Source organism: Peromyscus eremicus, chromosome 6, assembly GCF_949786415.1.
Source record: "Peromyscus eremicus chromosome 6, PerEre_H2_v1, whole genome shotgun sequence".
NCBI classification, from domain to species: Eukaryota; Metazoa; Chordata; class Mammalia; order Rodentia; family Cricetidae; genus Peromyscus; species Peromyscus eremicus.
Window position 1 is genome coordinate 1,408,978 of NC_081421.1, and position 17,542 is coordinate 1,426,519.

The 17,542-nt window shown below is 35.2% G+C and overlaps 1 protein-coding gene across 3 annotated transcripts in view; it reads left to right on the forward strand.

The window, feature by feature from the left end:
- Nbea (neurobeachin) overlaps positions 1–17,542 on the forward strand; it is a 547,801-nt gene that overhangs the window by 69,922 nt on the left and 460,337 nt on the right. For all 3 annotated transcript variants that reach the window (XM_059265100.1, XM_059265102.1, XM_059265101.1), the window contains exons 2-6: positions 11,750–11,981; positions 15,375–15,475; positions 15,716–15,811; positions 16,484–16,605; positions 17,383–17,509. In XM_059265100.1, the coding sequence (XP_059121083.1) occupies positions 11,750–11,981; positions 15,375–15,475; positions 15,716–15,811; positions 16,484–16,605; positions 17,383–17,509 (678 nt within the window). The remainder of the gene's footprint in view (positions 1–11,749; positions 11,982–15,374; positions 15,476–15,715; positions 15,812–16,483; positions 16,606–17,382; positions 17,510–17,542) is intronic.

Below are 17,542 nucleotides of genomic sequence, written 5' to 3' on the forward strand. Positions count from 1 at the left end.
TTTTTTTTTTTTTTTTTTTTTTTTTTTTTTTTTTTTTTTTTTTTTTTTTTTTTGTACTAGCAAAGGCTAAATCCACCACACAGCTTAATGTGCCACTTGCAGAGGCCTAATTCCCGCCATACTGCAGGTGGAGCGCATATGCCAGGAACCCGCCATAGTAGCTCAAACATGCAGGCTGCCACTAACTTGAGAGAAACAACTAGGAACTGTTTTTAGCTCCGTTTTAGAATCTTTTTTCTCAGGTTTTAGGTGGAAACTCTTGCCAACACTTTGGGCACCATTTGTAGCTAGAGTTTTCCTGCCTGGCCCACAGTCAGAACAAATCTGTCTCACCAGCCAGTCCCACAGCCCCTCAGACCCAACCAAGTAAACACAGAGACTTATATTGGTTACAAACTGTATGGCCGTGGCAGGCTTCTTGCTAACTGTTCTTACAGCTTAAATTAATCTATTTCTATAAATCTATACCTTGCCACATGGCTCGTGGCTTACCGGCATCTTCACATGCTGTTTGTCATGGTGGCGGCTGGCAGTGTCTCCCTCACCCAGCTTCCTGTTCTCTCTATTCTCCTCTCTGTTAGTCCCGCCTATACTTCCTACCTGGCCACTGGCCAATCAGTGATTTATTTATTGACCAATCAGCAACACATTTGACATACAGACCATCCCACAGCAGTTTATCTCAGTTGTCTTCTTGACAGGATCTAGAATCACCTGAGATATGTCTCAGCACATGGTGTCGGAGATCATCTTGTTTCAGTTGAGATGAGAAGATCCAGGTAGTGTAGGCTGTAACAAAGAGTGGTTTGAGCACAAACATTAATGCTTATTACTTCTTGACTGTGGATGCAATGTGAGCCGCTGCTCTAAGCTCCTGCTACTTGTCTTTTTTGCCATAATGGATTGTGCCCTTGAGCTGTGAGCCAAAATAAATTCTTTCTCCTTTAAGTTGCTTTTGTCAGGGTAGTTTATTATAGGAGCTGGAAAAGAAACTAAGATAATACCCATAGGCTCTAAAACATATCAATTATATTTATCTCAGTAAGTACCCCAGTGCTATTGTCTCTGAACTTTATTTGGGGGACACAAAGTACATAAATGTCTTCTCTTACAAGTTAGCATTGGGACTTCTCTCAAGTCATTCTGTTACTGGAGTTCGCTTTCCCCTCATGGTAGGGAGCATCATACATCCAAGTGAAGGCAACTCCTAGGAATATTCACATGCAATGAGACAGACAAGCAAAAGGAGTGAGAAAAACAAAATAAAAACAGGAGAAAACATTAATGAAACATGTATAAAACACCTCCCCCCCAAAAAAAAAAGTGCATGAAGAAATCACTGTGACACAACCTACCAAAAGCTAAAACAAACTGGCAAAGCTGTTTTGTTGTCTGATAGACTTCAAACCATAACTAGTCAGAAGAGAGAGAAGATTGCTACTTATTTTAAAGGGAACAAATCATGAAGAGGATAAAACAACTGTGAAGATGGACATTAAGGTTCCCAATTTCCCAAACTCCAAAAGACATAAAGTGTCTTGTAGTTTCTTGTGTATAATATCAGGAGACATCAGTACCCTATTCTCAGTTTTAGGTATGTCTTACAACCTGTTTGTGAATCCAGTATTACCTTAATATCAATTAGATAAATCAGCTCAAAATCATACTTGAGCAGTAAGAAAAGAAAAAAGAAATGAAACAAATAGGAAAGAAAGAAATCAAGTTATCTGTAGTTGTAACTACTATGATCCTATACTTAAAAGACCCTTAAGACTCTAGCCAGAAAGTGATTAGAGCTGTAACAGGCTAAAAAAGTCACTTAAAAGAAAATCAGCTTTTTTTGTACCAATAATGAACTTGCTAAGAATTAGCAAATACATCTTATTTACAATAGCTTATAAACAAACAACAAAAACTAGGAATCTTTCTAACCAGAAAGGCAAAATTCCTCTACATTAAAATGTCTAAGATACCAAAGACAGAAATTGAATAGGTCACTAACGATAAAATGACTTTTTGTTCTTATGGATTGGCAAAATTAATATGTGAAAATGGTCAAGTTTTCAAAAGCAGTCTACAGATTCTATACAATGTCCTCCAAGATTCCTTTGATATTCTTCACAGAATGAGAAAAACAATACTAAAATTCACATGGAAGTACAAAAGACTCCACTCCAAACAAACAAACAGCAATACATGCTAAGGCAGAAAGAACAATGCTGGGTTATTAGAGTAGCTGGCACCAAATTATACTACAGAACTCTAAGTGATAAAACAGCATGGTACTGACACAAAAAGGGACATGTAGACCAATGGAATGGAGGACTCAGAAATAAAATATACAACTAAAGTAATTTAATTATTTTACAAAGATATAAAAAACATACATCTAGAAAAAACAGCTTCTTCAACAAATGGTGTTGATAAATTGGATATCCACATAGAAGGCGGAAACTATACTCTTTTTTTCTCACCCTACTTAGTAATCAGTTCAAACTGGATCAAGGACTTGGATATAAAGTCTCCTAAAACTGATAGGTAAATATGAAGATCTAGGTATAGCCTTTCTGAAAAGGACTTCAGTAGCAAAGATAATAACACCAAGACTTTGCAAATGAGATTATAGGAAATGAGCAAAGGAAACAATTCCCAGAGTGAAGAGGCAGCCTGCAGAAAGAGGGTGTTAATTTCTAGACTTCATTAAAGAACTGCAAAATTGAGCACACGTGCATGTGCATTCACACACACACACACACACACACACACACACACACACACACACAAAAAAAAACCCAAAAAACAAAATCACCCAAATCTTCCAATCAACAAATGCACAAAATGGACTAAAAAATAATTTTCAAAAGAAGAAAACTGAATGGCCAATACACATTTTAAAATGTGTTTATCATCCTTGACAACATCAGGGAAGTAAAATCAAATTAAAACTACATTGTGATTACATTTCCACTCCAGTAATATTGACTAGTATCAAAAAAACAAAGGACAACAAATGTGGGGAAAAGGAATTATTACTACTGCTGGTGGGAATGTAAACTGGTACAGTCACTATGGCTATTTCTAAAAAAAACCCACTGAAAATAGAACTACTTACTATAGAACCTAGCTATGCTCCCCAAAGGATTCCACATCTTACTATAGAGATATTTACACATTCATATTTATAGCTGCATTATGCATAATATCTAATAAATGGAACCAACTTAGATATCTATAAACAGATGAGAGAATAAAAGAAAACATGCATGTTTACACAATGGAATTTTATTGAGCTATAAACAAAAATGTATTGATGACTTGTGAAAAAAAAATGGATGGATCCAGAGATCAGAATGTTGAACTGGAGCTCCTGACATTACGTGAAATAAGCCTGACTCATTAAAAGGATGCCATATTTTCTCTCATGTAGGTTTTAGATTTTATGTATATGTATGTGCAGTATGCACGTGAGTGTTATGGAACTAGAAGGGAGTCTGAAAGGAATGGGAGATTTTGAAGTAGTACAGAAGATTGTAATAGAGCTCGTGTGGCATGACAGTAGAGACAGTAGAAAGGAGGCTACTGTTAGGTAGAGAGTGATCACTGCAGGGTAGGCAGATGGAGCAGGCAAGTGGACAAGGAGGATATAATTCTTCCACAAGGCTCAGGTAATATGGAGAAAGAGGGGTGGGAAGATTCTAAGGGCCAGATGTAAGATAGGACAGTTTGAAATGGTGTCTTTTGGACATGACAGGGCTGTTGCTTTCATGAACTCAAAGCAGTGGTGTTTTTATGCACAAAATCAAAGCAGTCAACACATCAACACAGAGGATTGGCTAACTAACCCCACCCCTAACAGAAGAGCATTTGGAAGTTGATAGCTGCTGAGAGAGGGAAGAGTCAGTTTCTTCAGTGGCCTGGCCCATGTTAGGTTGCTAAGCTCCAGTTGATGGTCCTACACTGGTGTGCATACTCTTGTCACTGCTTGTTCGCAGTGAGCTATTAAAAAAATTAGAAGACACCAAGTTTGAAGTAGGAAGTAGTTGGGGAAGGTCTGGGAGGAGCTGAAGGGAGGAAATATGGAGTGGATATAGTCTAAATATGTTGTATTTATGTATGAAATTACTAAAAAATACCTAATTTTAAAAAGTCCTGACAAAAGAACAAGGTATATATGAAAATACTGCAATGAAACCCATTATTCAGTATGCTAATTTTCAATAGAAGTAAAAAATTATGTAAATTTTTAACAACTCAGGTAGTATAATACTGACCTTAAAAAAAAATATTTGTTTTTGCTTGTTCAGATGAGGGGAGGAGACTCAGAAGATACTTGAATGTGAATGTTTTAAAAGCACATATTTGCAATTTTACTTTGAGAAAATTAATTAAAAAGTAAAAGGAAGTTATCAGAATATAAGTTCTTGTTGCCTGCTCAGACCTGCTGGTTAATCTGCATTTTCGTTGTTCTGTTCACAGACTTTTAATTTGCCCTTTTAGACTAGTTGTCTTTGTTGATTTCTATTTGTTGAGATTTTATTCTTCTAGTCCCTCCTCCCTTGTCTTTGATTTCCTTTATTAGAGCCATTTAAGATAGTTGGTTTCAAATCTTTGTCTAGTGAGTCTAAGCCATGCCTGCACTTTCTTCTAGGTGCTCTGTTAATTTTTCTTCGTTTTTTAGATGGACCATACTTACTTACTTATTTTTAGGCTTCAGATTTTTTTCAAACTTGACTTTCAAAAAATCCTGCTGGAAATTAGACCCAGGACCTCACATCATACTAGTAACAGTCATTCTTCTATTTAGTTACTTTAGCCTTGGGAATTGTCATTTTTTTAAAAAAAAGTATAATGTAGAAATATTTGATATAAGACCTGCCTGTCTTCTGATTACTTCTGATTATGGATATATATATATATGTAGTGTGTGTGTGTGTGTGTGTGTGTGTGTGTGTGTGTGTGTGTGTGTGTGTGGTTTTGTTTTTACAGTGACTCTCATAAGTGTCTAAGAGTTTTGCATTCTCTGTTGTTTGTGACCTTTGAATTCTGTTTCTGTTTCTTTGGCTTGTTTTGACAGTTACTGTAAAAGCCTAGAATCAAAAAAAGAAAGAAAAGAAAAAAGATGAAAATACTCAGTCCTTGGGACGGTGCTGCATCCTGTAGAGCCTAAGGGCTAACTGGAGGTCAAAATTCTGAGCCTTACTACTTCTTTTTTGAGTGTGCTAATGCCTAGGGCATGTTTATGGCTTTCTTAATTCCCTTCTGTACCTGGGAGCATTAAAAAGACCTTATAACCTCACACATCTCCTTTTTGCACTTGAATATTTTCTTTCTTGTCACAAATGTTACCTCTTGCTCCAGGCTGCTACAGCCAATCCTTGTGCTTCTAGATGTTGTTAGCTAGCCTTCGAAAGCTGTGGTAGTGGAAACAAAAGGGGATGCTTTGTGCCTGTCTTGGAGTTGCCAAGCAGATGGAGATCCACAAAGGCACAAAGGTCTTTGTGAATAGGGGTAAGACTGCTGCTTCTGGAAATGGCAGTTCGTACCCTGAGTTCTTATGACTGTTGCCAGTCTAGGGTGTAGGAAATGGTAGAATGGTAGGCAAGATTATTTAATATTCCACAGTGTTGTTAGCAAAAGCAGTGGCTTCTTTATTTGGTTGTTACTAGAATCTAGTAGTTTTGAAAGTTGATTCTTATACTTTTGCCAGCATTTTGGGTACATATGTGTACACTCAGTAGTACAATACTGAGTGTGCCCACTGTGTGTGTGTCTGTGTGTGTGTGTGTGTGTGTGTGTGTGTTGTCACTCCCAAGTTGCTTTTTCAAAGAAATGTGTTACAAACTGATTTCACTTGAAAATAAAAACTGAAAGTGGAAACATTTAAGTCTGATTTTAACAACTGACAGTTATGTATAACATACTGAATATACTTGGTAAAAGTTTCTCCTTCTATGCTGGCCAGTATTTTTTTTTTTATGTCAACTTGATACAAGCAAGAGTCATCAGAGAGGAGGGAGCCTCAATTGAGAAAATGTTTCCATAAAATCAGGCTGTAGGCAAGCCTGTAGGGCATTTTCTTAATTGATAGGGTAGGGGTAGGGGGAATTGTGTATGGGGCTACCCCTGGTCTGGTGGTCCTGGTTTCTATAAGAAAGCAGGCTGAGAAGCCATAGGGAGCAAGCCAGTAAGCAGCACTCCTCCATGGCCCCTGAGTCAGCTCTTGCCTCCAGGTTCCTGCCCTGCTTCAGTTCCTGCCTTTACTACTTTTGATGATGAACAGTTATATGGAACTGTGAGTGAAATAAACCCTTTCCTCTCCAAGTTGCTTTTGCTCATGTGTATCATTGCAATAGTAACACTAAGACACCTTCTTAAGTCAAGAGTGTGTCCCTTAAATTTTGTTTCATATGAAACCTTAATAACAGAAGAAAAAGTAAGGCAGCAGAGGTATATAAAGAGTTGAAAAAATATCTTTGGCTCTGTAATGATCTCTACAGCCTTAAAAAAGTTATATAGGAACTTGAGTAATTAATTGTTGAAAAAAATAGAAAATGAAAACATTGAGTACAAAACTCAGCAGACAGCTTGAGAACTGACTTCAAAGTAAAATCTGCTACCTTCATACCTTCTGTCTTTCTATACTCCAGAATGGAGTATAGAATAGCTTATATGTGCTTGGCAGTATGCTTGTGGTATAATATATAGTTGATAAATGGTTCTTGTTCTTAAAGAGCTTGTTATAATATGTGAGATGTAAATCAATTCCATAAAACAAACATGTGTCTGTCAGTCTAGAAAACAAATTCCATAGATGGTAGCCCATGGGCTGTATATGATGTATGGCCAATCAGTCCATATAGTTCTAGAAGAAGCTGGGAGTTCTTACAGTCTAGTTGCTAGTATAATGGATCTGGATGAAAACCATTTCCTGGCTTACAGATAGCTATCTCCCATAGTATTATCTTGTCGCAGAGAGACAAAGATCTGGAATGTCTTCCTTCTATATAAACACAAATTTCATATTGAGAGATCTGCTCTTATGATTTCTGTCTCAATTAGTTATGTTCCAAAGACAATGGCTTCTAACACTACCAAGTTGGAGATTAAGACTTCATTCAGTGGATTTTGGAGAATGTACATGTTTGGTCCCTAATATTATTTAGTGATTGATATGTGGATGGATTATAATGGAAATTTAAAGAAAGGCACTTTTTTTGGGAAAGGTTTTTGGGGTTAAGTTGTATCTAAGCATTAGTATTGATAGATATTTGGAGATTTATGATTGGTGATCTTGGAGACATAATAAAAGTTAAAATATCTAAGGTTTAAGGGAAAACTATGCCATATATAGGAATAAATGTATACAGTGTTTTAGATAAAAAGTGGCTTTTAATGTCACTATCTAGAAATAGGAAGGAGACTAAATCTGCGTAGCACATTGAGATTTAATGAACAATGTTATAATTTTAGAGTTTATTGTAATAAATGAATTGCAAAGAATTGCAAAGAACCCCAACTGGTTTATAATTGTTCCTTTTGATCAAAGTAATAATGAATATCCCAATAATATCCCAATAAACTAAATATCCTAGTAATACATAATATCCCAATAGCTTGTGATTCTGAAAATAGTAAATAAAATAAAATATTAGTAATTAAATTCTTAATTTTTTCACAAGACAAAGTATTTTCTAGTCATTATTTTATATCCCAAATGCTTTATCAATATACTTTATGTAAATAAGTTATTGTCATTAAAACAGCTCAGCTCTGATGTTTATTTCATATTAACTTACTTGACTGATTCCTGGGTGGGGTAAAGAACAGAATTTTCTGTAAGAACAGAGGGCCAAAGCAGTACACTGAGACTTCTTAGTCTCAGGGACTTGCTAGTCATTTCGATTCTATGGTACAGGGATTTCCCACACCTTTTTGCTATTCTTTATTTCTTCCCAATGCTGGCAATGTGACCTCGGGCTTGGACTTTCTTGTGCCACATCCTTTGCCTTTCAGAATGTTTTCTATGATTTTTCTCTTTCAGAAAGTACTGTGGATTCTCCTGTAATTGAACATTACAAATCTACTTTCTAGGTGGACATGGTAGCTCATGCCTATAATTCCAGCAGTTTAGCCTAAGGCAAGAGGGTTTGAGTTCAAGGTCAGTTTAGAGGATCAAAGCTAAACAAAAATGCCAGTAACTACCAAATAATTTCTACTTCCCCAGTGATTTTATTTTTGTGGTTTGCTCTCTCTAGAATTGTCATTTCTTAACAGCAATCTGTTTTTCTTCATAGTTACTCTAACCATGCCATTTATTTATTTATTTTTTTTAAAGCAAGTCTACTGTTAATCCCACTGGGAGAGAATAAGACCATTACCACAATTTTTGAGCCAAATTTGAAGTATGCTTTATTAAATATTTGCCAGGATAGTGAACACTGGCCAGGTCACACCTGGGATTCCCAGAGAATGGCCAAGAGTTATGCTAGTCTGGTGCTTATAAAGACAAAACCCAGAAGGCAATGCACTTCCTGCCTTCTCCCAAGGGCAAGCGTACATCCTGACATACTTGTTGCCTACATACCTCCAGTCTATGTGTGATCAAGCACATCCTGTCACTTGGGGCAGCCAACCTTGTTTACAGAAGTGAAAACATGTGGCTTGTTTTCTTACATAAACAACAGCCCCCAGCATTCCAGGAAGTTGTCTTGTCCTTGGGCAAGTGAGACTTAGAGGTTAGAGGCATTTTTGTTTTATAGGTCTTAGGCATAGTAATTTAAACTTAAAACATAACTTTAGCCTGTATATCTACACCTCTGACTTTAAAGTAAAAGGCACTTTCTATCTAAATAAGAAATCTGAATCTCACACTTCTGTCTGACCCAGATTATGTTTAATTCACTTGTCTTCACTTTCCCTCTAAAAGCAGTTACATCTTTTCTTTACAGGATTGGTAGATTGTTGTTTGAATAATAAGGCCACTCACTGCTTTTATTTATATGATTTAGCTGCTGATGACTATTGGACCACTTGTTAAATAGATGGATGAGTATTTTGCTAATTTCGGAAGGGTTTCCTACAACAGTCTCTTTAACACAACTATGTTAGCAATCACCATATAAGTTAGAAAGACTAGCTTTTTCTACATGAAATAGATACTCTCCACAAAATATCTCTGAGGCATGTAAAAAGTTTTCTGCCCCCACCCCAATAATAAGTTTTCTGCCAACAAAGTAAGTCAAATAAGCCAAATTGGAAGAAAAAAAATAACAACAGGTTTATTGAGAGCAACTCCTAGGTGGGTTCTCTGGTTCCAGAGATTGGGGCCAGAGGAGTTGCAACCCAGCATTAAACTCCCAGCAACTAAAGCAGGGAGATTTTATAGGTTGTAGGCTGGGGGTGATGTTGTGTCTACCAAAAGCTGGGTTTATGCCCAAGTATGGTGAAAAGCTGAGTGCTTAGGCAGAACTTGAGTGGCTGGCAACTTCCGGGGAGGAAGCTGCAATACCTGGCCAGAATGTGAACCTGGGCTTTTGGATGCCTTTCCTTTGTTGGAGATTCTGAAGAGAGGAGAGGAGAGCAGAGTGGTGGGGAGGGGAGATGTGAGAGGGGGAGAAAGGAAGGAGGCTTTAAGATGGTGCAGGGGCAAGCTGGAGGCTCCAGCCAAACAACATGTTTTTGCTATTTGGACCAAGAAATCATGGAACCTTGACTCTTATTTTTTGTAATTAAAATGATACATAGAAGGATGTAATGTTATTGACTATGAAAGATGAAAACTTAGACTTTATGTAGCAGAGCTTAATTGCTAGAATTGTGGGCATTAGATTTGTTTAAAGTAGCCCATTTCTCTTTTATTTGAGTCCTCTTATATATATTTACTTTATTTATTTATATACTTGAGGAATTTATACCAGGTTCTGCTACAGTATTTAAAACCGGTTTAGCAGATTAAAAAAAAAAAATTAGTGCTGTCCTTTTCCTTTTCATGTTCTTATTACTGTGTGCTTCTACAGATTTATGTACAGGGTCATGTACAGCTTTATATCTGTTGTTAGAGTCATCAGTAAATATTTATATCAGTGAGATGGAAAACCTCTTCTGGGTTGCTAATGACTCATGAACAACTTCATACAGTGATGACTCAGGTTAATTAGACATACAATAATGAATAGATAGGCATTCTGTATTTGTATGGAATGATGAAATAATAGTTGGGTTTGATAGATACTCAAGAAGATAAAGTATCATGGTGTAGTACACTGTGTTGGCTGGAAACTTAAGACCCGCTGGCTTGGTTTTATGGGTCTTCATCTCTACTGGGTCAGATGAGTCTATGTTTTAGATGGGAAGTTGGGGTTGTTCTAGCTCTCCTGATAACAAATCTTCACCTAATACTGACTGTGGCTGCTGTTGTGTCTTGTACTTCTGTATGTTGGGAGTGTGTGAATGTGAACATGTTTATGTGTGCACGTGGATGTATGCTGATGCCAGATGTTGACACTGGGGATCTGTAGCCATACTTTTTTCTTTCCTTTCTTTTTTTTTTTTTTTAAATGGGATCATTGGTTTAGTCCATTGTTATCATGGCAGGGAGCATGGTGGCATGTAGGCAGACATAGTGCTGGAGAAATAGCTTGAGAATTCTACATTTGGATCTATAGGTATCAGGAAAAGAGAATCATTGGGCCTGGCTTGGGCTTTTGAAACCTCAGAGCCCACCCCTAGTGACACACTTCCTTCAACAAGGCCACACCTCTTAATCCTTTCAAATAGTGCCATCTCTGGGGGACATTCTTAGTCTAACTACCACAGTAATAATTCATGTGGTTTGATCAACAGAGAGTAAGCATGTCATAGTATTTTGTTCTCTGTGTATTCATCTGTTACTGTGCATTTAGTGGGGCTGGTAATGGTTTATAAAGTAGCATGTTGATGGGAACAGTAGTAACTTTTGAGTCATTTGCCAAAAGTCATAATGTTGACAGTAAACCAACTTTCTCCTTTTTTAATTTGTATGGTTTAGAAGAAGATTATAAGGCCTTACATATTTCTCTGTTCAAATTATTCTTTTCATGTTTCTATACTTACTGTAAGTTGTTCTTTCATCAGTTTCATATTTCATTTTCTATGTTGAAATTGAACCAAGCTACTTTTTTATTATATCTTTTTTCCCTATAACTTCAGTAATAGAAAAATGAAAGTGAATTTTGTCTTAATATCTATCCTTAGATACTGTATTCCTTCTGATCTTTTTAAAAGGGAATTTGACCTGAATCCCACTCCATAATTATTTGCTGTAGTTTGTGTGTTTCTCTAGATTTGAATGTGCTATTTTCCTTCCATCTCTGTAAAAATTAGACTTCTTTTTGCCTGTTTCATTCCTTATATCTGTATTTCTTTTTTTAAAAAATATTTATTTGTTTATTATGTATACAGTGTTCTGCCTGCATGAAAGAAGAGGGCACCAGATCTCATTATAGATGGTTGTGAGCCACCATATGGTTGCTGGAAATTGAACTCAGGACCTTTGGAAGAATAGCTAGTGCTCTTAACCTCTGTGCCATCTCTCTAGCCCCTGTAATTCTTAAACTTTGATCAAAATTTGCCTTATGCAAGATGACTTAGAACATTTTTAGTGTCCGTACTTCCTTGACACTTGATTGTTTGATATTGTTCTATATTAATGTTGTAAATAACCTCCCACGTCATTTCTACTTACTTTTTTTTTTTTCCTGTTTACTTTCAGCTGGTTGGTGGGGAATTTGATTTGGAGATGAATTTTATTATCCAGGATGCTGAGAGCATAACGTGCATGACAGAGCTTTTGGAGCACTGTGATGTAACATGTCAAGCAGAAATATGGAGCATGTTTACAGCCATCCTACGAAAAAGTGTTCGGAATTTACAGACCAGCACGGAAGTGGGGCTGATTGAGCAGGTCCTGCTGAAAATGAGTGCCGTAGATGACATGATAGCAGGTACGTAAGGTGTGGCCTGAGAGAAAAGTGAGACTTCAATAATCGTAGGGTCCTGGACCTCTTTACAGTCTACAGTGAAAACAGATTTGTAGAAATTGCCTTAATTTAAAATAAGCAAATAGGAATAAATGGACAAATTGCCTTTTATGTTAATTGAAATGTTCAGACTAGAAGAGAAAACAGAATTGTACTGGGCAAACATAGTTACATAAAAACATAAGTACATTAGAAAATTATCAGAAAAATAAGCAATATTTTTATGACACATATAACTAAACTATTAACATATTTAAAATATCACAATATGTAGGTCAGCGCCATTTACCAAGTTACTCTAGCTCCATGCTTCCCAATCTGCTGCACCTGGAACCTGAAGAATCAGCAGAATATATCTTTTGAAAGTACCTATATTTGTCTTCATATTTTTTGGGGACATTTCTCTGTTAACTTTTTCCTAGCGTTCTTATTGTGATAAGACACCACAACCAAAGTAACTTAAGAAAAAAAAAAAAACGTTTTATTGGGCTTACAGTTTCAGAAGGTAGAGTCCATGATGACAGAGCAAAGACATGGCAGCAGGAACAACAGAGAGCTCTCATCTTGATTTCCTAGTTAGAAGCAGAGAGAGGCACACTAATGGCCCCAGCTGACACACCTCCTCTAACAAGGCCATGCCTCCTAGTCCTTTCCAAACAATTCCACCAAGTGGAGGCAAAGAATTCAAATATGTGAGCCTATAGGGGCCGGTCTCATCCAACCACAATAACACATATTGTGGAGTAGAATATAAAATGGATGTAGAGTAGTTTTAGTTTATTTTGCTTATTATATTATTTGAAATAATAACCTTGAAATCCTGGATTTGTTACTGCTTACTCTTAGCTCTCTGCAAGGTGAGTCTCCTCTGTGGTTAAATATGTTTCAATAGAAATGTTTTGGCTGATGATCCTACAACAGCAGTTATTTCTAGAAAATAAATGGAGCTTGAAAAAATTAAGTTTTTATTTTGTTTGGTTTGGTTTTTTTGACAAAATATATGTTTAGTCTATATATATTTTGACGTAAAAATATTTACACAATTCTCAAAGTGCTAATTTGACTGTATAACAATATATTTAGCCCTTACAAATAGTTCAGACCCAGAGAAATTTTAATGTTTTCATATATGGACTTTTAATTTTTAAATTTTCAGAAGAAAACATCATGAAAGAAAGAAATGAACAGTGAGGTTAACAAGAATGGATTTTAAATTTAAAAAGTTTTCAAAATTTGGTTTTCTTACTATTTTGAAATCATGTCCAAAGTGGCATGTATTTCTGTTGAGCATGATTTTGGATGAATAATAACATGACTAAAACTGAGATTAAACATTCATTACTTTCAATATTTAGAGTTATTTAGCAGGATTTTTTTTTTTTGTGTGTGTGTGTGTGTGTGTGTGGTAGTATAGTATAAATTGTTTAGGATATCGTATGATCTTTCAATCCTGATAGCTGGGCTTAAGACCTTTTATTTTCCCTCTTTTTCTTTTTTTCCCCCTGAATAAAGTGTCTACTACTTTACAGAATAGTTTTAGAGTGTCCAGAGTTATATACATAGTGGTTTATAGTCGTTAGTGGAACTTAACTCATGAGCACTGTGAGAAGAAAGCAATGAGGGCTTGTTAAGACATTCTCTGTTATACCTGAGGTTCTTTACTTCTTTTATCTTTTCTTCTCAGTAGCATTTCCTTCCCAAAGGACCTTATAGCTGAAAGATATGAGAAAAGGGAATGAGTGTCTTGGAAAAAAACCCAAAAACATATGCTGCTTATGCTTAACTACTTACAATAGAGGAATTAAAATTTGGATACTTTACTGAAAGTTTGAAGGAGTACCTGCAGACTATTAAATTCTCATCTTTGAGTGCTATAGTGTGTTAAGTTTATAGAGGTACTCTAAAATTAATAATTTAACTTATCACTAAAATATGGCTAAATATTTGTAATACATTGATAAAATCTTTTATAGCAGTAGTAATTTTTTCCTCTTTAAAATTTTTGTGGTTGCAAAATTATCTGCTATAATAAAATTAAACTGAACTGCTTAGTTATGGGTCATTTACAAAATATAATCTACAATATATAAAAAAATTAAAAAGTAACTTACTAAAAATTTATCTCCTTTATCTTGATCATTGTAAATACAAAGTTGTTTTGCCAAAATCTTTTTATATAAATATTTAAGAAATCTTCAGTGATAGCCATTTTAGCCAAAAGGTTCCAGCTTTTAAGATTTTTTATTTTTATGTAGAATTTCCTCTTAGGAAGAAGCCCGGCTTTATGCACTAATATTTAAACACAATTTTATTGTTTAAATAACGAGATATTTTGCTTCATTTAAAGATCTCTCAAAAATGGCATACACATTGTCAAAATTTTACCGTAGAAATTACTTACTCATTGTGCTAGTTAGTAATAAATAATGAATTACTTATTGCTGATCATAACCATATTGAATTTTGAAGTATATATTTTAATTTCCCAAATTCCAGTCATTAATCTGTGTTTTTGACAATGTAGATTTTATAATCTAATCTACCTTCTTATATTAATTGGTAATACATTATATATATATATGTCTCTATTTATATTCACTTGCATATGACATAAGCACTTTAGAATGTGAGATGTATCAATATTTAATTGTTTAATTTTTTACAAGAATATTGAGAGAAATATTAATCATAATGTATAGAGGAAGTAACCAGACACAAGATTAATTTTTGTCATTATTTGGTGAGTTGTGTCTGTTACATATTCATAAACATTCACATTAGCATAATGAAAATCAGAAACATTGTTTTTAAATTAGATCCAGTTGTAGATTAGTGAGTGGCAGTGAGAGAATTCATACTGCCTGTGTTTGAATACTGACTCTGCTGTTCACTGGGCATACATTTTTGGGCAATGTGACTAAGTTTTCTGGGCCATAATTTATTCAATTTTAAAAGGAGATGATATTTAAAAACTTATAGTCTGGCTTTGAGGATTTCTGATATTAGTACATATAAAGCCCTTAGAATAGTGCCCCATGTGGAGTAAATGCTCAAAATTGTTAATTACTCAATAACTAAATGGTTCACTACCATGTTTTATTGGTCAGCTGCCAGTTTGAAAATAGCCGGTGTGCAATGCTAAGTCTTGATACCTTTGAATATTTTTACCTCCCTTTTCCTACTTGTAACAAATCTGTGTCTCCATTATGAAACAAAATAGTCATTCATGAGGACACTTAGGTATTTTAGATTTTTAAATAGAAGTAACATTTGGTATCTTTCTTCCCCTTCAAAATATAGTAGCTTGACAGATGAGCTCTTGCCTAGAGTGTAGAGTAACTTTATTCTCTTCTGCAGATCTTCTAGTTGATATGCTCGGGGTTCTTGCCAGCTACAGCATCACTGTCAAGGAACTGAAACTTTTATTCAGCATGCTTCGAGGAGAAAATGGAATCTGGGTAAGCTCTGGGCAGAGGGAGGAGTCTTCAATACCAGTACATTAGTACTTAATGTTCAACAGATTGTCCCTGGAGAGCCATATATTTGAATTGGTAATGATAACTACTTCCTTCTTAAACCATTTAGTAAATCATTTAAATGCAATTTTCCCAATAGTTACCATACAGTCCATTGATTAGTGTTCTATTAGGTATTATTGCTAACTTCTACAATGACTATTTCTTTCATTGTTTTCTCAGCCAAGGCATGCTGTAAAATTATTGTCAGTTCTTAATCAGATGCCACAAAGACATGGTCCTGATACATTTTTCAATTTCCCTGGGTGTAGTGCTGCGGTAAGCTTAAATACACGTGTTTATTTTTACCTATTTCTCTGTTATCTGAGTTTACTTGGTGTTCTATTAGTTTGTCCTTTTTAGATTGCCCTATGAATAAAATTGATAAAATCATATTGTATGTGTCTGTGGTTCTTTTGTTGTTGTTGTTGGGGAGGGGGTTGGAGACAATCTTGTTATGTAGCCCTGACTAGCCTCTACCTCACAGTCCTTCATCAGCTTTCCTGAGGCTGGGATTGTGGATATACATCACCATGTGCCTTGTTTACCCGTTATGTTTGGCTTCACAGTGCTTTAGAGCTTGGCTCTTACTCCATTAACACTTTCCAGGGCAGGTTTTCTCAGCTGTAACTATTCTAGCTTCATTAAAAAAATGAAGTCCTACTAAAAACTAGCATAAAGCATCAGAATTAGAAAATTCTGAGGAATGTTTGTCAGTCACATGTCTATATTGTGGGAATTAGAGGAGGGGTTTGCAGAACAGTCTGGAGCCTGCTGAACATGCTAGAAATGATACTTCATCTACTATGTATTTCAACAAACAGCATGTGGAGAGTATATAATTGAAATAATAAAGTTTTTTTTTTATTTTTTTGGGGGGAAGGGGAGTTTGACTGTAGTGACTTTGTATTTCATTTAACTGATAATTTACCAAGTTTCATTGTCTTGTAGGCAATTGCATTGCCTCCTATTGCAAAGTGGCCTTACCAGAATGGCTTCACTCTCAACACTTGGTTTCGTATGGATCCATTAAATAACATTAATGTTGATAAGGATAAACCTTATCTTTATTGGTAAGTAATATGCTTTATTTAGGACTTTTGTCTTTATGTACTTGAATTTTAAAATTAGACACTATCATAAAGCCCATATAGCTAATATTTATTTATTTACTAATTATTCTAGGTGTCTTTACATTTTTATTTTCTTTTCTACTTACAGTATAAGAATCAAAGGTAAATCTGTTAAGAGATCATAGGATTACTAATATCTAATGTAGTAGATAAAACACTAGTTCTCACTAGAGTGTATTTACTCTTTCATTTCTATAAGTATAATTGATATAGAGGTTAAAAATTATAATAGCCAGGAAAGAAATTATAACAAAATAAGATTGTTTAGTATTCATGTTCTTAGTTAGACTAAAATATATATACTTATTTGCTCACTCACATTATCATTAAAATCAGCTCTTTTTTGGTAAGGTCTTTTAACAAGCATAGGAGATTAGAGACCAAGTTGTTTTGACAACATGAACTATGTTGAAATGAGATTGGAATGGGCTAAGTGGAGATGGTCCTTCCCAGTAGATGAAGTCTGCCCAGTAGACATTTTGATCATTAATTTGTTTTATGTCTGTGGTATTTTACATTTAAATATAAAAAATTTTCATGGTCATTTTTGAGTTAAATTCCTAATTTTTTAGTTACCATAAACCTTATGTTTTAGTTTCCATTTGGCCAATGTGTTAAATGTGACTGTACAGAAAATGAAGTTTTATTGTGTAAGGTTTTAGTAGGCATTGGTATATTTTTTTTAACTAGAGTTTTTATATTCTTGTATTAATACAGTTTTCGTACTAGCAAAGGAGTTGGTTACTCTGCTCATTTTGTTGGCAACTGTTTGATAGTCACATCTCTGAAGTCCAAAGGAAAAGGTTTCCAGCACTGTGTGAAGTATGATTTCCAACCACGCAAGGTAGGGCAGAGTAGATGCTTCCCTTGAAGATCA